General features: G+C 38.9%; 1 protein-coding gene across 19 annotated transcripts in view; it reads right to left on the bottom strand.

The window, feature by feature from the left end:
- Positions 1-18041, bottom strand: part of LOC126326569 (patronin) — a 377528-nt gene that overhangs the window by 174885 nt on the left and 184602 nt on the right. For 10 of the 19 annotated variants that reach the window (XM_049995730.1, XM_049995768.1, XM_049995778.1 and 7 more), the window contains exons 5-6: positions 2367-2567; positions 1607-1857 (exon numbers count right to left, since the gene is read on the bottom strand). In XM_049995730.1, the coding sequence (XP_049851687.1) occupies positions 1607-1857; positions 2367-2567 (452 nt within the window). The remainder of the gene's footprint in view (positions 1-1606; positions 1858-2366; positions 2568-18041) is intronic. The other 9 variants (XM_049995777.1, XM_049995779.1, XM_049995784.1 and 6 more) reach the window with 1 other exon arrangement.

An 18041-nucleotide genomic window follows, 5' to 3' on the forward strand; every position in this document is an offset into this window, starting at 1 on the left:
GTCAGAAACGATAATGCCAAAGATATTATCAAGCTGATTTTGTAATGTATAGATTATTCACAACGCAAGTTGTGGGGGACTTAGAATTAATGTAAGTGATCACAGACTACTCTTACACACCACACAGCAATGAAAAGAAACAAGCACCTGTGTTTCAATTAAAGCAGAGGTGATGTATTTAGGTAGTGATTAAACAATTTAATAAAATTTAGGCTGGCATACTGTTGCTACAAAACACAACTAAACAATGCTCTAAGTCTGTGTCGGCTGGCCACCAAGAGCTGTTGCAGGACAATTTGATTCACGGATCCAGTTATATGGCTCCTTCCATGTCTAGCAATTTTACGACTATCATGAATGGGGCCTGAAGATGGCATCAATGTAATGCCGTAACTGGTAGCACATAGAAGTTCATAAAATAAAATCAATTTCTACATTACATACAGCTGTTGGTGAAGTATTGCATCCAGAAGCTATTGTGAAGAGTTTTTTTGTTACATAACAATGGTTCTGACTGGAAGCAAGTCAACAGTGGCCACGTTGTGGCAATTACTCTGGTCTCAGCAACCAGTATTAAGCAAAGAAACTAAAAATATTATTCTGTTCCCCACATATGAGTCCTGTAGGGATCATGAAGTTAGGATTGGACTAATTATTGCATACAGAGGCATTTCAGTGATCATAAACCCTCCCCCCCCCCCCTTTTATACAACTGGTAAGAGAAGAAACCACTTCACATGGTACCCTGCACTTCAGACCGCAGATGCTTATCATCTTTGTGATTAATGCCATTGTGAAATCTGTTAAGATCCTTCCAGTATGACTTACTAAGATTGCTTCATTTGCAAAGTACTAAGGCTGCTTCAATTGCAAGAAGTATTTTTACATTGGGAGGATGTCAAAAGGGGATATACCAAATAATTTGCTAACACTATAACATTGTGTTAGATGATTAATACTAAAGTTCTGATGAAGACTGTTCCATCATTGCACATACTGAAAAACATTCTGTGTCAAATTACGCTGCAACTGTGTCAAAGACCAAATTCTATTCTCAATTCACCTTGCATGGGGATTTTCACCAACAAATTAAGATAACTTTTCTACTTCATCAAAACTTTACCACTTCTTTTCTGGTGTGTAGTTCCAAGAGATTGACTGCATCAAATCTTTTGTGTTATTGCTGGTTTTGGTATCATCAGCTATTTTAGTCATATAGGTAAACAGTCTTGCTTCAGTAAAGTTTGAACTTTCGACTATAGTTTTGAATTTGACAATTATTTTCATTTAATACACCCCCCCTCTCTCTCCCCCCCCCCCCTCCCTTTCCTCCCTAAACTAGCTAAAATAATAAAATATACTAACCAACTAAAACTAAAGTAATAAGTAAAATAATAGTGGTTACTTGTACGATTCAAAAGCAATGAACACAGCTTTAATTTCAACAAGACAGTGATACATTAATCGTAAAACAACTATAAATCAAAAAGCTGCCAAATTATATTTGCTCAAAATCAGTAAAGTAAACCCATACCACAATGATATACAGGTAACGTACTAATAACTACTACCCTACTCTGAAGTGACTGCATTATTGTTTACTTACGCTTGCAAGTACGTGACATCCTCTGGCATCATATGGAATACAGAGCTTGGTAAACATCGATTGCAGAAGTTGTATACAAGCATCAAGTTCTGGACTGAATCAGATATCTTTGGTAAGGAGCTAACCACAATATCTGACCATGGTAGTTCTTCAGGACAATAGAATGACACTAATCCTGCCAGACTGACACCATCACACAAATCCTTCAGTTCTCTAACAGGGGGAAATTCTGGCACATGTTGGTGTTCACCCTGCACACAATTAAAAAAACACAAAGTCATTCACAATTTCAAGGCAAAAATTAAAATAAGGAATAGTTTAATAATAAATGCTGTTTAAAAACTCACTTATTCATGCAAAAAAGCTGATAACAAGAAATATCTTAACATGCACAAAATGTACAAGAGACAATTATAAGTAACATGGCCAAGTTTATCTGTAGTGGTGGTGGTTTTACATTCCTGAGTAACATAAAAGAAGAAGAAAATTCAGTTACCAGAGAGTTTTAAACTGCTCATTATGGTCATGCCAATTATATACCAACTACGGACATGCAGATGATTGTGAGATATAATAATATTTGGGAAATACAGCAACTCAAATTAAACTGACAATGATTTCACCATACTTCTGTTCAAAGAAGTGACTCAAATGCAGTCCAAGTGCTCCGCAGGAAAACACATTAAGGATGAAAATAAGAGAAAGACCATGCAAATCAAAGCCATGCAAACACAATGTGATAAGACAAGTGTCAGACTACCTCCCCAGGGGCCAGAAGCTGCTCCTTTTGGGAGGTGAGAGCCAAGCATTGGTTGAAGGCACAAACACAACTTGGACAAGGAACCTGATCATCACCAGTATCGTCCCAACCAGCCACCTTCCGAACTGTTTTTGTGACGAGATGATGGCATGCCTGCAATGATGTTCTATCCACAGGACGATCGCACACACGTTTCGATACCTGTAGGAGAAACTCCATTTGCCCCAAACCACATACACTATTCTAAGACTTCGTAAGTATCTGATCAAAAATTTACTAGCCGGCCTGTCCTCAAACATGAACAATATACAAAACAATCCAGCACATAGAACGGTATTTTCAAAAGTTATTAAATCATTTAGATTACAATGAAGATTTGTTGGTGAACAAATGTGCAATGAATCATATCAAATTCCTTCACTGCTCCTTTCAATCTTATCGAGAAGCACAAACAAGACTGCCACAAACCTAACACACATGGTAAGTGAGGCCCATGTAGTCTAATACATAGTTGACTGTTTTAAATCCTGCAATGACTGCAATAAAATTATGTCTTACAAAAGTCAGAACATAATCAGCAATTACAGACCATTCCACATTACACTCAGAATCACCAAATTCTCTCTCTCCTATTTCACAACAGCTGGTGTAGCTTCGTTAATTCGTTAATACTTTCTTTAATTGTAGCATACAAGTTGCCGAACTTCAATCATCATGACATTTAAAAAAAAAAAAAAAACACACACACACACACACACACACACACAAATATATAAGGAATGTGATGCAGAGAGAGATGGTAATGTTTTGAAGTAAGCATTGTTCTTGTAAATATATTGAAAAATTATGACTATTATATCATCACACCACAGTCCATATTGCTTTCATCTTCCTCTGACACCTTTGCAAGAGCTAGTACCAATATGCACAAACTGAAATATCTGTGGCAGTAAGAGAGCCGCCCTAGGGAATTAATTTAAACTAGTATGCTTATATCATATGACTGTATGTGCAATAAATATCTGCAACTAGCTATTTTCTTCCATTTTGTGGAAAGTGTTATCTTACATTGACTAGCAACAACTTTTCATCTGAGGTCAAAGACTGACCCCTTTAGTTCTATTTCTGGGCTTCTGTTGGGAATCAGATACATTTCAGGGTAGACAGCATTTTAATTATATTTTGTTGATTAAATCTTTTATTATTTTCCACTTCCTTTCTGTGCTCTCCTACCATTGGCACACACAAAAGCCTTACAAATTATCAGATGATTGAGAGTGAGAAGAAAAGAAAAAAAAGGAGGAGGAGGAGGAGGAAGGAGAAGAAGAAGAATTAAAGGGAAAGTCAAAATCAGTTCAACAACTGCATACTAGTCCTGGACTACTGAGAAAGAACATATCATTACATATTTACAGGATTAAAAAAAAATGTATATTTTGAAATGCGCTAGGATGTGTTCTAAAAACACAACTTAAGAGGTATGAGCACTTTGATAATCTTTACTACCATGAAGCAAATTCTTCTACTGACCAGTTCATAAATCTTATGCGTTTCAGAGCTCAAGTTTACTGGATGTTTCTGTACCTCCATAGAATACTTTAACACCCCCCCCCCCCCCCCCACTCTCTCTCTCGTCAGTCATTATCTTCTCCAATTTAAACTGTGGATATATAAATCTGATCAACACTGCAAATGTAACAAAGATATGATGATGATAATAATAATAACAAAAAATAACAAAGCTGAACAATGACTTCCAGCAAAAGTACTTTTCATTCAGTCAGAAGTATCATCAGCACTTGCTATTGCCCTAAACAGCAGGTCATGACAAGGGAGCAGGGGTGGGGAGGGGGAGGAGAGGGGAGGGGGAGTGGTAACTGGGCAGTTGAGTGGCCACAAGTGGATTGACTGGACTGCCAAGACGCGAGTTCTACAGCTACATATACATTCTGTACGTCGCCAGACAGGGTGTGGCGGAGGGTACCCAAACCACTACTAGTTACTTCTTCCTTTCCTGTCTCACAAATGGAGCAAGGGAAAAATGACTGTCTATATGCCACTGTACAAGCCCTGATTCTCTCATATTTGTGGCACTTATGTGAAATGTACATTGGTGGCACTAGGATCATTCTCCAGTCAGCTTCAAAAGACAGTTCTCTAAATTTTTTCCAATGGTGTTCCTCAAAAAGAACATAGCCTTCACTCCAGGGATTCCCATTTGAGTTCCTAAAACACATCTGTAATACTTGCATGTTGTTTGAACCTACCAGTAACAAATCTACCAGCCAACTTCGCAACTGCTTCAATGTCTTTCTCTAACCTGATCTGACGCAGATCCCGAATAGTAAATTTGTGCTCAAGAATAAGTCACACTAATGTCCTGTATCATAGTGTAAACGTGGACAAAGAAAAAAAAATCAAGGATTTCCCGGTTACAAAACACACTTTCTCCCGAGTGAAAATACACTTTTTCCTTGTTACGTGATATTATATTTTTCCTCAGAACTGTAAGACTTATCAATCCTTTGAATGGTTATGGTTTTATACACTACCGTAGAATTTCTCAGTCATTCAGAAAATGAAACTCGGAAAAAAAGATAATGTACACTGATTGTTTTCATATTACGAAAGTATTAATTTGAATTCCACCAAACACTGCATGTTACTTTCTGAAACATTGAAATCGAGATTGGGATGTGCTTTTGTAAACCAGTCATACCTCATGTCACTTCATCTCACCAGCCGATGCAGTGGATATTCATAGCCTAGGATATGTGATGTAGTCAGCCAGTAGCATTATCACTGTTAAGTAGCGCGTACACACAAACAGGAGAAGTTAATGGTGTAAATTAATATGCATAGTGCTGCTACAAGAAAAGCAGAGCTTTCACATATAATATTGGTCTTGATGACTATTAAGCTGCAAGAGAAGCTAAACTTTCACGTATAATGTTGATCTTTTCTGCGCGTGTTACACTTTAAGATGTATCACACAAATGTGCCAGTAGAAATTTTAATTCCAACATAAATGTCCGATCTTCTGGGCTCGAAATTTTTTCTGAATGGTTGTCCTCAAATAGTTGATTCTTAAATTAGAGTCAAATGCTCTGTTATTTAAGAAATTCATCGCACATTCTCGCACTTAGGTCATCTTGTGTAAAAGGAAATTTACTTTGAAAGTAACGCTTTTCAATCAATCATTTGCAATATTTTCCTGCGACTTGTTAAAAAGAGGTTCATTTCAACAGTTTCCAGAGAGCACCAGATAACAGGCGTCACCGCGCTTGTGCAGCTACAATGATACACAAAGCCTATATGTTTGTATGTGTAAAACATTAAAAGATCATAAATTACGTCATAAAAGAAACAAGACATCAGAGGAATTTTGTAAACCATAGTAAAATGCATAATTTGGCTTAAAGTGCACATTCGTATGTTCAGATTAAGTTGTGAATTTTCTTGGAGTACCATTACTGTATTCTCTCATTTTGGTTCTTTATTATAGCATAATGCCATATGTGCTAGAAGGTGAAAACTAAATGCAGCGAATAGCTGAAACTAGCCAATAGTGTGGAATTAAACACTTCGTTTCAAATAACTTGACCGCCTCAGCCAAAAAGATTAATAATGCCATATTTCTTCAGCGAACTGACAAAAACAACAACATTGTTCTGCAAGGCGATTAATGCTTGAATGGAATTGCCACCCAGGACAGATTCCCCGGTTTCCTCCCAGTGAATATGGCAGCTTGCACTCGTCAGTAAAATTTTTCTGGGTAGCATCTTGCTGCTTGCTTATAAGGCTAACAGCCACACTTTTGTAGCCAGAAGCGGGAGAAGTACATGCACGATTAAATTGTACATGTGCATGGGCCCATATGCACTCGCCTTTACCAATGATACATGCAATCCTAAAATTCTCCCAATAAACAGAAGTCAGCCATTCACCTTCCCTACTACAATCATTACATACTCATTCCATTTCATATCGCTTCACAGTATTACACCCACATATTTCAATCAACATAACTGTGTCAAGCAAGGCACTACTAATGCTGTATGCAAACAACAGGTGTTTGTTTTTCCCACTCATCTGCATTTTTCTGCTTTTAGAGAGAGCTGCCATTCATCACACCAACCAGAAATTTTGTCTAAGTTATCATGCATCCTCCTATACTTATTCAATGACAACACTTTCCTGTACACCTCAGCATCATCAGAAAACTACCACAGACTGCTGCTTACCTATCTGCCAGGTCATTTATGAATAAAGAAAATAGAAGTGGTGCACTGGTGCACTCTTGATGAGACCCTTGTCTCTGATGAACAGGAGGGGAGGAGCATTTGGGGCTCTAATGACCACTTGCCATCAAGGAAAATGTACTGGGTTCTGTTGCTTAATAAGTTTTCGAGACACTCTTCTGCCTGGGAACCTATTCTGTATGCTGGAATCTCCATTAACTGTCTGCAGTGGGACACCATGTCAAATGCTTTTAGGAAATCTAGGAATATGAAATCTACTTTTTTCCCTACAGCCTTTATTTACAGGATATCATGTGGCAATACTTACCCTATCATTTACCTTAGAAGATAAATTAAAGAAGGGCAAAACCTATCTTTATAGCATTTGTAGACTTAGAGAAAGAGTTTGACAATGTTGACTGGAATACTCCCTTTCAAATTCTGAAGGTGGCAAGGATCAAATACAGGGAGCAAAAGGCTATTTACAATCTGTATAGAAACCAGATGGCAGTTACAAGAGTCAATGGGAATGAAAGGGAAGCAGTGGTTGGGAAGGGAGTGAGACAGGGTTGTAGCCTATCCCAGATGTTATTCAATATGTATATTGAGGAAGCAGTAAAGGAAACAAAAGAAAAATTCAGAGTTGGGATTAAAATCCATAGAGAAGAAATAAAAACTTTGAGAGCAGAAGAGCTTCTGTGAAGTTTGGAAGGTAGGAGACGAGGTACTGGCAGAATTAAAGCTGTGAGGACAGGGTGCGAGTCGTGCTTGGGTAGCTCAGTTGGTAGAGCACTTGCCCGTGAAAGACAAAGGTCCCGAGTTCGAGTCTCGGCCCGGCACACAGTTTTAATCTGCCAGGAAGTTTCAAAAACTTTGAGGTTTGCCTATGACATTGTAATTCTGTTAGAGACAGCAAAGGACCTGGAAGAGCACTTGAACAGGTGGTGGTTAGTGTTTAACGTCCCGTCGACAACGAGGTCATTAGGGACGGAGCGCAAGCTCGAGTTAGGGAAGGATTGGGAAGGAAATCAGCCATGCCCTTTCAGAGGAACCATCCCGGCATTTGCCTGAAACAATTTAGGGAAATCACGAAAAACCTAAATCAGGATGGCTGGAGACGGGATTGAACCGTCGTCCTCCCGAATGCGAATCCAGTGTGCTAACCACTACGCCACCTCGCTCGGTACTTGAACAGGATGGACAGTGTCTTGAAAGGAGGATGTAAGATGAACACCAACAAAAGCAAAATGAAGACCATAGAATGTAGTCGAATTAAATCAGGTGATGCTGAGGGAATTAGATTAGGAAATGAGACGCTTAAAGTAGTAAACGAATTTTGCTATTTGTGGAGCAAAATAACTGACGATGGTCGAAGTAGAAAGGATGTAATATGTAAACTGGCAATGGCGAGGAAAGCATTTCTGAAGAAGAGAAATTTGTTAACATCGAGTATAGATTTAAGTGTCAGAAGTTGTTTCTGAAAGTATTTGTATGGACTGAGTGTGAGAGTGAAACATGGGCGATAAATAGTTCGGACAAGAAGAGAATAGAAGCTTTTGAAATGTGGTGCTACAGAAGAATGATGAAGATTAGATAGGTAGATCACATAACTAATGAGGAGTTATTTAATAGAATTAGGGAGAAGAGAAATTTGTGGCACACCTTGACTAGAAGAAGGGATCAGTTGGTAGGACATGTTCTAAGGCATCAAGGGATCAAGTTAGTATAGGAGGGCAGCGTGGAGGGTAAAACTCTTAGATGGAGACCACGAGAGAGTACACTAAGCAGATTCAGAATGATGTAGGGTGCAGTAATTACTTTGAGATGAAGGAGCTTGCACAGGATAGAATAGCATGGAGAGCTGCATCAAACCAGCCTCTGGACTCAAGACGACAACGACGACAAGTGAGAAAAGGGAAAACTGAGATACAGACAAGCTACGCTTTCTAAAACCATGCTAATTTATGGACATAAGCTTTCCCATCTCAAGGAAATTTGTTACATTCAAACTGAAAATATGTTTAAGAATTCTGCAGCAAACCTATGTTAAGAACATTGTTCTCTGATTTTGTGTGTCACTTCTTTTATTCTTGTTATATACAGGAGTCACCTGTGCTTTTTCCAGTCACTTGGGACTATGTGCTGGGTCAGAGATTTGCAATAAATGCAAGCTAGGTAAGGAGCAAATGTCATAGAGTACTCTTTGCAAAACCAAACTGGACACTTATTTGCTTTTGGCTATTTCAGTTGTTGCTCTACACCTGGGATGATTATTATTATGCCCTCCATATGGAAATCTGTGTGGTGATCAAATGAGAGTGTTTATACAGTTCTCTTGTGTGAATGATTTCTTAAATGAGAAATTTTAAACGTTGGCTTTTGTTCAGCTGTCTTTTCCTGCCACACCAAACTGGTCAACAAGTGACTGGATAGAACCCTTAGCTTAGGGATTTCAAAAGGGTCAAGAATTTTCTTGGTCTTCTTGGCAGTGGTAGTAGGTGTATGCTTTGCATATCAATATTTTTATGGATACACAAATTTCTACAAACTTTTGCCCATCGTCATTTGAGTGTTCTTGTTTGAATGTGAGAGAACTGTCTTTGCTTCCTTGGCATTTTCTGAATTTTGTTGTTAAGCAACAATGAGTCTTTTCTATCCTTAATCCACTTATTCAGCACATTCTTCTCCAGAGCACAATTTTCCAATCCATTTAAACTTTGCCCTAAATCCTCTACATCCATCATGCAGGAACTAAATGGTGTCAATTCATTGTCTAAATTGTGATGCTAAGAACTGCTTATCTGCTCTTTCTAAAAGAATTACTCTTCTAGCCTTCTGGATTGATTTATAAGCTTCAGTAATCATAGTCGCTAGGATATCATGATCACTAATCCCTATCTCTGTGCTGACACTGTTGATTAGGTCACGCATTTTTGTAGCTATGTGGACTCAAATATTTCCGTTGTGTGTAGGCTGTCAAACTAGCCTCAAGACAGTTTTCAGAAAACATGCTCACACGAACTTCGCAAGACTTTCTTTATGTACCCCGTCCAACAAATCCAAAGCTGTCCGAGTCTCTAATCGTTACGTTAAAGTTGCCTCCAAGTAATATTGCATGATCTGGGTATTTCCGCACTAAAGACCACAAATTTGCTTGATATGACTCAAACTGTCACAGAGGAATCGGATGGCTGGTAAAAATATCCAACCAGAATTCATCTGCACCTAATATACATGACCAGACAACTTCACGGCCAGATTCATACTCAACCTCAAGAGAGAGAATATTTTTGTCAACTGCAATAAACACTCTCCCTTCTATGACATCTAATATGTCTTTTCAATATACACTCCATGAATCAGTGTATATCTCTAGAGCTTTCTACTTCATATTTCAGCCAGCTATCAGTCCTGAGAATAATTTGGGTACAAGAAATTTTTGTGAGGGCAGTACGTTTGAGAACTTTATTAAGAATACTCCAACAATTTACTGATAAAATTCTGTCAGTCAAAGTGTCATTACTCTAACACAGTCTGATTTTGCTGTTTGTCATCTGGTGAGTATTCATCAGAGTACCTAAAACAACCATCTAGCCTAGAAAACATGCAAGTGTTCACCACCAGTAATCTGTTACCCTACTAGGAGCTTCCTTTATGTACTGCACCCCTGAACTATCCCGATAATTCCTACAATTTCCCACCACATAATGCAGGTCCAGAAACCTGCAGCCAAGTTTATCACAGCGTTGATGAAGCCTTTGGTTGAGACCCTCCACTCGGCTCCTAACCAAATGACCCTGATCAACCCTGGAAACAATGCAAATTGTGGCCTCTGCTTGAACCCAACACATGAGGCCAGCAGCCTTCATCACATCTGCCAGCTGCCTCTATGAGTTCAGGACGGCCTCAGAACCCAAGCGACATGTGTTGTTGGTGCAGACGCGAGCCACAACTTCCAGAAGACTGCACCCTGCATGCTCAATAGCTGGCAAGGCCTCCTTTACATCTCTGATGAGGCCCCCCAGCAGACATTCAGAACAAACATTGGCTTTCTTTCCAGCTCTAAACGCTATTTCCCTAAGGAACTCCATACCACAAATAATGGAGCTCCTAACAAGCAAATGTCTGCCACCGTGAGCCTGCTTGAACCATGCTGAAGGAGCAGCCACCTATCAACTCACAGGGTGAATGGCAATGCCAGATAGCCAGTCTTCCCATTGGCTCCCTGCCTAGAGCAACACGAACATGTTACCACCCACCACTCATCCTGCCAAGAGGGCAGTTCCACTGCATCAGGTACACCAGTAGGTGCCTCACCAGCAAAGAAAAAAGCTACACCTGGTGTGTCCCAAGTGATGTGCCAGATTCTCTGCCACCATTACACTCCAAGACAGCAGCCTGTAAATGACTGTAGCTAAAAGCATATCCAGCTGTCCAAGAACTGTGGCCAGCTGTACCTGCATCCACACACAGTATGCCCACATCCTACACACCTTGTATTACTAACTTAAAAATTAACTCGCAGAACAACACACACAGAAGTTAAGAAATATACTACTAAGAAAACACAGAAAAAGCTACATACATAACTTGCTGCACTGAAGGTGTGTGACAGATGACAGTTGGAGCTGACTGGCCAGAGGTATGAAATGGAAGTGAAATGAGGTGGGGTCCATGAGGGATTGTGGTAGAAGGGTGAGTGATGTGATCGTAAGCAGGAGGGAGGGATGCAGAGAGGGCAGTGATGGAGATTGGCAGAGGTGGGGGATCCAGGTCCAAGGGCCCTGTCTGTGAGGGAGGAGTGTGGTGGTGTAGGGGCATGTGATGGGGATGAGTGATATGATTTTTTCAGGGGAGGGGGAGGTGGGAATGGGGGTGGAGGGGTGAGAGAGAACATTGTTGAAAAGAGGCGTGGAAAGGAATAGTAGTCAAAATACATACCATACCACAATTATAGAAATCACAAACAACTACAAAGGTTGCAGTTTGTGTACACGAGAAGTGTCATCCTACGCGAAGTGTCACATTATTAGAAATCTCTGTATAGTAGTTTGAAGATCTTACAATACTCTTAGTTTTATTGAAAACATTAGCATTGTGTCTACTACTAAAATACCATCACAGCTGAAACACACTAGTGAAATGGCATCCTGATTTTACCACCACATCAGAAATAATCACACAGCATTATCAAATTGATTATGCAACTCCATACTTAATACCTGTACTACACTGCAATAAACCACACACTAAGGATGCATTTACAAAAAATTTGAATTCTTGTTTCACATAAAATGCACACGCACTCCGCAATCTACAAACAAATTCTATCTTTTAATACTGTCAGTAACATGTACTGAATAGTTGGAAAAATACATAAAGATTTGGAATTTATTTCCTAAGGCACAGGAACAGTTCATTACGTTGATAGCACCCACTTTTGCAAGAAGGCAAACAATGACGGTCATCATTTCTACACAGTACTGAAATCATGGGATATCAAACTGTCCACCTGTGTGCCTAAGGGTTTAGCCTCCTCCTGAGCTTTCAATGATGGACAATAAACGTATATAAAAGAATAACAATCAATTTTATCACTACAACAGTAGCGATGTTGTAATGACATATAGTATCATTGTAAGAAATCTGAGAACACAGTTCACGTGGATGATTCATCTGCGACTACGTCAATGATCACATATTTTACAGCTAACTTTTAGCTCAGAGTATTTGAAAGCTAGGATTTCAAATTGTGTACCATTGCGGTATACATCCTGACTCCAACAAATGTCATCATTTTTCTAACTTTTTAACTGCATCAATTTACTTTCTTTCCTCAGGAGCACACCACACAAACAAAAGGAGAGAAAGTTGCCATGCAACAGAAGTAATACACACAATTTCTCAATTTTGTACACAGAAATACATGCCAGAATTCATGGACTTCACAATATACAGAATATCATCCTGTGCACAGACACTATTAGTGGCAAAAGAAATACCCATGCAAGTCTAAGATTATTATTTCATTTGGAAGAGTTTCACTATACACACTAAAAACTACATAATTACATGTGCATGCTGCTACAGGTACACCAAACCTTTTCGAGCTATTACTTCCAAAGACTTGAACAAAAGCAACTAAAACAAATATTCCTATACATAATGTACAATTTCACCCCCACCATTAGAAAACATAGGAGGGAAGAAGAAAAAAAGCCCCTATTCCAAACTGATGATCCATCAAAATAAAACTTCATCAAGCTTTTCAAGATTCTTCTAGATTTAATGTGACAGGAAGGAAATAAATGATAAATACAAAATATTATGCAGTCAAAACTGAACTCAATACTAACTTCCTACACACACACACACACACACACACACACACACACACAAGGATCTGCAAAACTGACTAAACCCTAGCACCAAGGCAGCAATGAGCAACAGAGCAAATGCTACTACACTGTCACTGAGTTACGGTTCTGGAAATGAAAACACTAAAAGGTACGGAAAAGTGAAAAACAATGAAAAGTAAAAACATTGTGTACAATATGACAGTGCATAAATGTAAATAATAACAGTCCAATACATGACGAAACGGATTGATACGTTTTGAGACAGGTGAGAGAAGGTGTAGGCAGAGGTCCCAATGACAGAAACATCTAGGTCTTGGCAATTGTTATGCAACTTCATCATTCATCACAGTGCTCTGGTACCATTTCAGTCATTCCTGAGTGACATTTTCAATGTAATTTAGGCAAATATTTACATCCCATTCCCTTCACTCCAAAATTTGACAATACAGTAAAGGTAGACTGCAACAATGGTGGTATTGGTGAAGTCTAATTTTTCAGGAACTGAGGGGGAGAGTGGAGGGAATAAAGCCGTAGCACTGATTTTTGATTGAAAATAGCATTGCCTTCAAATTCTTTCCCAATATCTCACCTTTCAATTCAATAACAAAATAAACTAGTTTATTATGCCAGGGCCCTGGACAAACATACAGGGTGAATATTAACAAAACCGACAAACTACACGGTGGATTCCTGACTGGAAATAGAGGAAGAAAGGTCCTACGAACATGTGTCCAGAAATGCATCAGTTCCTCTGACCACATGCCATGTGTTCATTGTGTGTTGCAAGCTTCGTAATTGATGCATGTACTGCAAGCAGCACAATGGTCGGGCATTTATGTGGGGAGCAAGCCGAGACGGTGTTTGTATATCGCAAAGCAGATGGAAACGGTTGTGGGGCAGCATGGCTACACTGAAACAAGTACTGTCACAGACACTAACCACATCACATAACATTTCAAGGCCTTTTCGCGTGTTTGTCTTTATGAAAGGACCCATGATCACACAAACATGCGGGAAGGTGGTTGACTATGCTTACACCAGATTTGGAGGACCGGGCTCTACAGGATATTGATACGAGCCCTAATACATGCTCCAGGCAAGTGGCCCACCAAAATGGTGAAAGCAAAAGTACAATAACGTGTATCCTGCATGACAACCACTACTATCACTTGCATTATCATGGAGGCCGCTTTGAATTTCTGTTGTGATGTGGATAATTTCTGTTGTGATGTGGATGCAGTCACACTCTGCCATTTCTGGATACATGTTCATAGGACCTTTCCTCCATTTCTTGTCAGGAATTCGTCCCTGCAGTTTGTTGCTTTTATTAACGTTCAACCTGCATATGACAGTGATATATTACAACACACACACAGTGTGCGTGTGAACAAGAAGACACGGTATGAGCCACAGGTTCCTACTCTGTAGTGTCCAGATATACCATTTGTAATCTACACTGTTCTTTACAATCCTCTTCTAAAACAGTACAGTACTCCTGGTACATCATTTTGTAAGATTTAATAATAACAGAGCACCACATAAAATTGAAGCAAAGCAGAAAAACTTTGGTTGCGACATGTTAAGAACCGGCTGCAGATGTTAAACAAACATCAGTAGAAATAGTGCCTCTTCACACAATGTTGATGAGGGATACAGAGTTGAACAATGTCATTCTAACTTGTTTTTTGCAAGATACAGATGCAAATGTACGAAAACTAGCAGTGGAAGTAATGCCCTGAACCTACAAATTTTAATTACACACAGTGACATTCTCATAATCTGGCCATAGTATGAAATGAAAATGAAGAGCAGTTAGAAATAAGAACAAAGTTAATTCAAAAGGATACAGAGCTCGTACAACGCAATTTAAGAAACTGAAGTGGAAAACCAAAAGGAAACCAATATGTAAAATGTTGCTATAAAGCCTAATTAGTGTAACAGATCTGCAGGATGTCACCTTATGTAACTTTTACTGGAAAACTAATTTCCTTTTATTACCATGGACATGCAAAGCCCACAAATTAATTTTCTGCTAAAAGAAAATTGCAAAATTCAGCATAAGTCAGCTACAAAAATAATTGTTACTATTCAAAACTCTCTCTGTTCACACTCTAGGCTTTATTTAAGATTTGACTGTCTATTATCTGAAATTTTTTGTGGCTCATTCATCTAGGAAATAATCCCTGTTACCAGTCGCACGTTAATAGCGTATCCTCGTTGTCATACTCCAAGCAATCACATCCGACACATATTAGCATTAGTTAAAATGTGTCACATTTTACAAGTAAAAACAATTTAGAGCTCTACATTCATTGAGTCTGGAACTCCTTTACAAAGAACTATGTAGCAGCAGTTCATAATCTCACCAGCCATTTACAACATCAAGACCAGACCATGCCTTACCCCTCTCTCTCTCTCTCTCTCTCTCCAGTCTCCAAGACATTTCATACGGCATTCTCTCCTTAAAACATGAAATTATGGTATCACCATTTTAAAGCCAAGAAACATACCTTACCCCTTTTTCTGTACTTCTGGTGCAGATGGGACTTTCTACAATGAGTTGCTAACAGCAAAAAGTAAGAAGAGAGAAAGAGAATTTTTTGCCTCATTAACTACATATCACTTCCTCGCATTTATCAAAGGGAGTTGCTGTGAACTCCATTACTAAAGTCTAAAGTTACTTTGAAATCTACAGAAATCGTACTCTGCAACAAATAAGTTGCGTTCCATTATTACCTAATACCAGTCACACAAACTGAGGAGAGAACAAATCAGATACAGGGCATTAGCTTTCCAATACTTTTGAAATGTCCTGTCATCAAGAACAGCCAGTAAATGGGAAAACTGAGCAAAACCTAGAGCTCTATGGGAGAGAATGTATGGGGGGCCACGTTGACTACACAAATAAGACTATGACGCTTTGTTTAGTGCTATTTTAGATCTAGATTGGAGTTAGTTAGAGCAGTGACAGTAAGATGCTGAGCAATGGGGTTCATTGACAACACATACAAAACTTGTGAGAAAACAAAAGGGAAACACTACAATAAAAATATCATGTGAGAAAATTTAACTTTATTTTATATACAGTTAATTTTGTGTTGTATGTTGCTCGGCAGTATTATCAGCTATCTAGAAAGAAACTTACATCAGTTGGAAATTGATTAATGATATGTTCTCCTGAAGGATTGACTGGATGAAGTTGCATATTGTGTGAACTGTAACTGCTAGAATGAATCATGTAAAGCCGGGATGCAATTAGAAATTAAGAGTTTGATAATCTGTCAACTACTCCTTCAGAGATCTAATACTGATCTCAACCCAACTACCCACTGCCTCAACATGGTATTCAACTTTTCCTCCAGCACACACTATCCTCAGTGAGGTTTCCACTATTCTAATTCCATTCCAGCCCCCTTGTGATCCTTCAGTCAGAGATGCTGCTCCTCCTCATCGTTGATGTCCTTCTTCTTCTTATTCTTATTCTTCTCCTTCTCCTCCTCCTCCTGGCTGATGGTATTCAACTTTTCCTCCAGCACACACTATCCTCAGTGAGGTTTCCACTATTCTAATTCCATTCCAGCCCCCTTGTGATCCTTCAGTCAGAGATGCTGCTCTTCCTCATCGTTGATGTCCTTCTTCTTCTTCTTCTTCTTATTCTTCTCCTTCTCCTCCTCCTCCTGGCTGATGGATCACGAGGGGGCTGGAATGGAATTAGAATAGTGGAAACCTCACTGAGGATAGTATGTGCTGGAGGAAAAGTTGACTACCATGTTGAGGCAGTGGGTAGTTGGGTTGAGATCAGTATTAGATCTCTGAAGCAGTAGTTGACAGATTATCAGACTCTTCAGAGAAGAAGATGCTCTGAAAGAATGGTTCTTGATAACCAGGTGTAAAATTAGTGCACTATAAGAAATAAAGGTCTGAAAATGTTGAACAATCTCTTGATGACCCACCTACTGTGCTGCTTTGTTTCTGCTGTGCTATACTTAGCATGATATGTATGGTCTGGGGAAGAAGACGCATAAAACCTATTTCCAGATCTCTCAAGAAGATAAAGGAGATGCTGTTACCAGTTAAAGACAGTTCTCTGTCTCTGACTCATTGGAATCTGTAAGATTCATTTCAAGTGCAGAACTTCAAATGCATATTAAAAAATCAAGAGCTTGATGAATCAGCAGTTGCTAAGCTGTCTCATAAATAAACAGACAAATTGTTTGATGAAACTAAACTTTTGTTCCACATTCCTACATACTAGGATTCTTTTATTAATGAAGGAGTAGAAATAAGATTGAACCAGGACAATTTCAACCACTACAGTGGCTATAGTCTTAGTGGTGTGTGGGAGAGATCTCTCGATACTGAGAAGCCCCAAATAAATGTGCTTAGTTGTTTAGGTACCTATGAGAACAGTGGTGTCATCAGGGCAGACATGGGCACAATCTCTAGCAAGATGACATGATGATGATTTATGTCACCCAATCAAGCATCATCTATGTGCTGCGGATGTCAAACATGTCTCCTGTCTAATTCCAAATATGGTGACAAAACTTGAGGTTACATATATGACATGGTTTGTGGTGATCATGCTTCTATATCTGACCGAACACTGATCATCCAATAAAAATGAAGGAAGATGGTCAAAATACAACTTTGTACTTTTTTGCTCTTCTTTTTCTCCACACAATTATATTGCTACCATTACACTTAAAAACTAAGTGGGACAGCAACAGTGGATTGGTACGATATAGCATTCTTACTTTAGCATCCCAAAACCATCCAGAAAGAAAAAAAGAGAAATCGCCCTCAATTCAAGTTATAGTATTCCATATGACACTGTACCTGAATATAGGTACTACTGTGTAAGTATGTTTTGGTGAGTTTTAAGAGACTTTGGTGTCTACTTTACAATCCAATTTCATACTTTTATTTTTATTTTTATTTTTATTTTGACATACAAATCAAATTGGTAAGTACTGTTTCTAATTCACAGAAGCAGCTATTAAATGTTTCTGAGCTACTTTCTCAGTGATGCATTACCTTAAGTAAATGGTTTGAGATGATGCGCTGGCACATAC

This window comes from Schistocerca gregaria, chromosome 2 (genome assembly GCF_023897955.1).
Source record: "Schistocerca gregaria isolate iqSchGreg1 chromosome 2, iqSchGreg1.2, whole genome shotgun sequence".
NCBI lineage: Eukaryota > Metazoa > Arthropoda > Insecta > Orthoptera > Acrididae > Schistocerca > Schistocerca gregaria.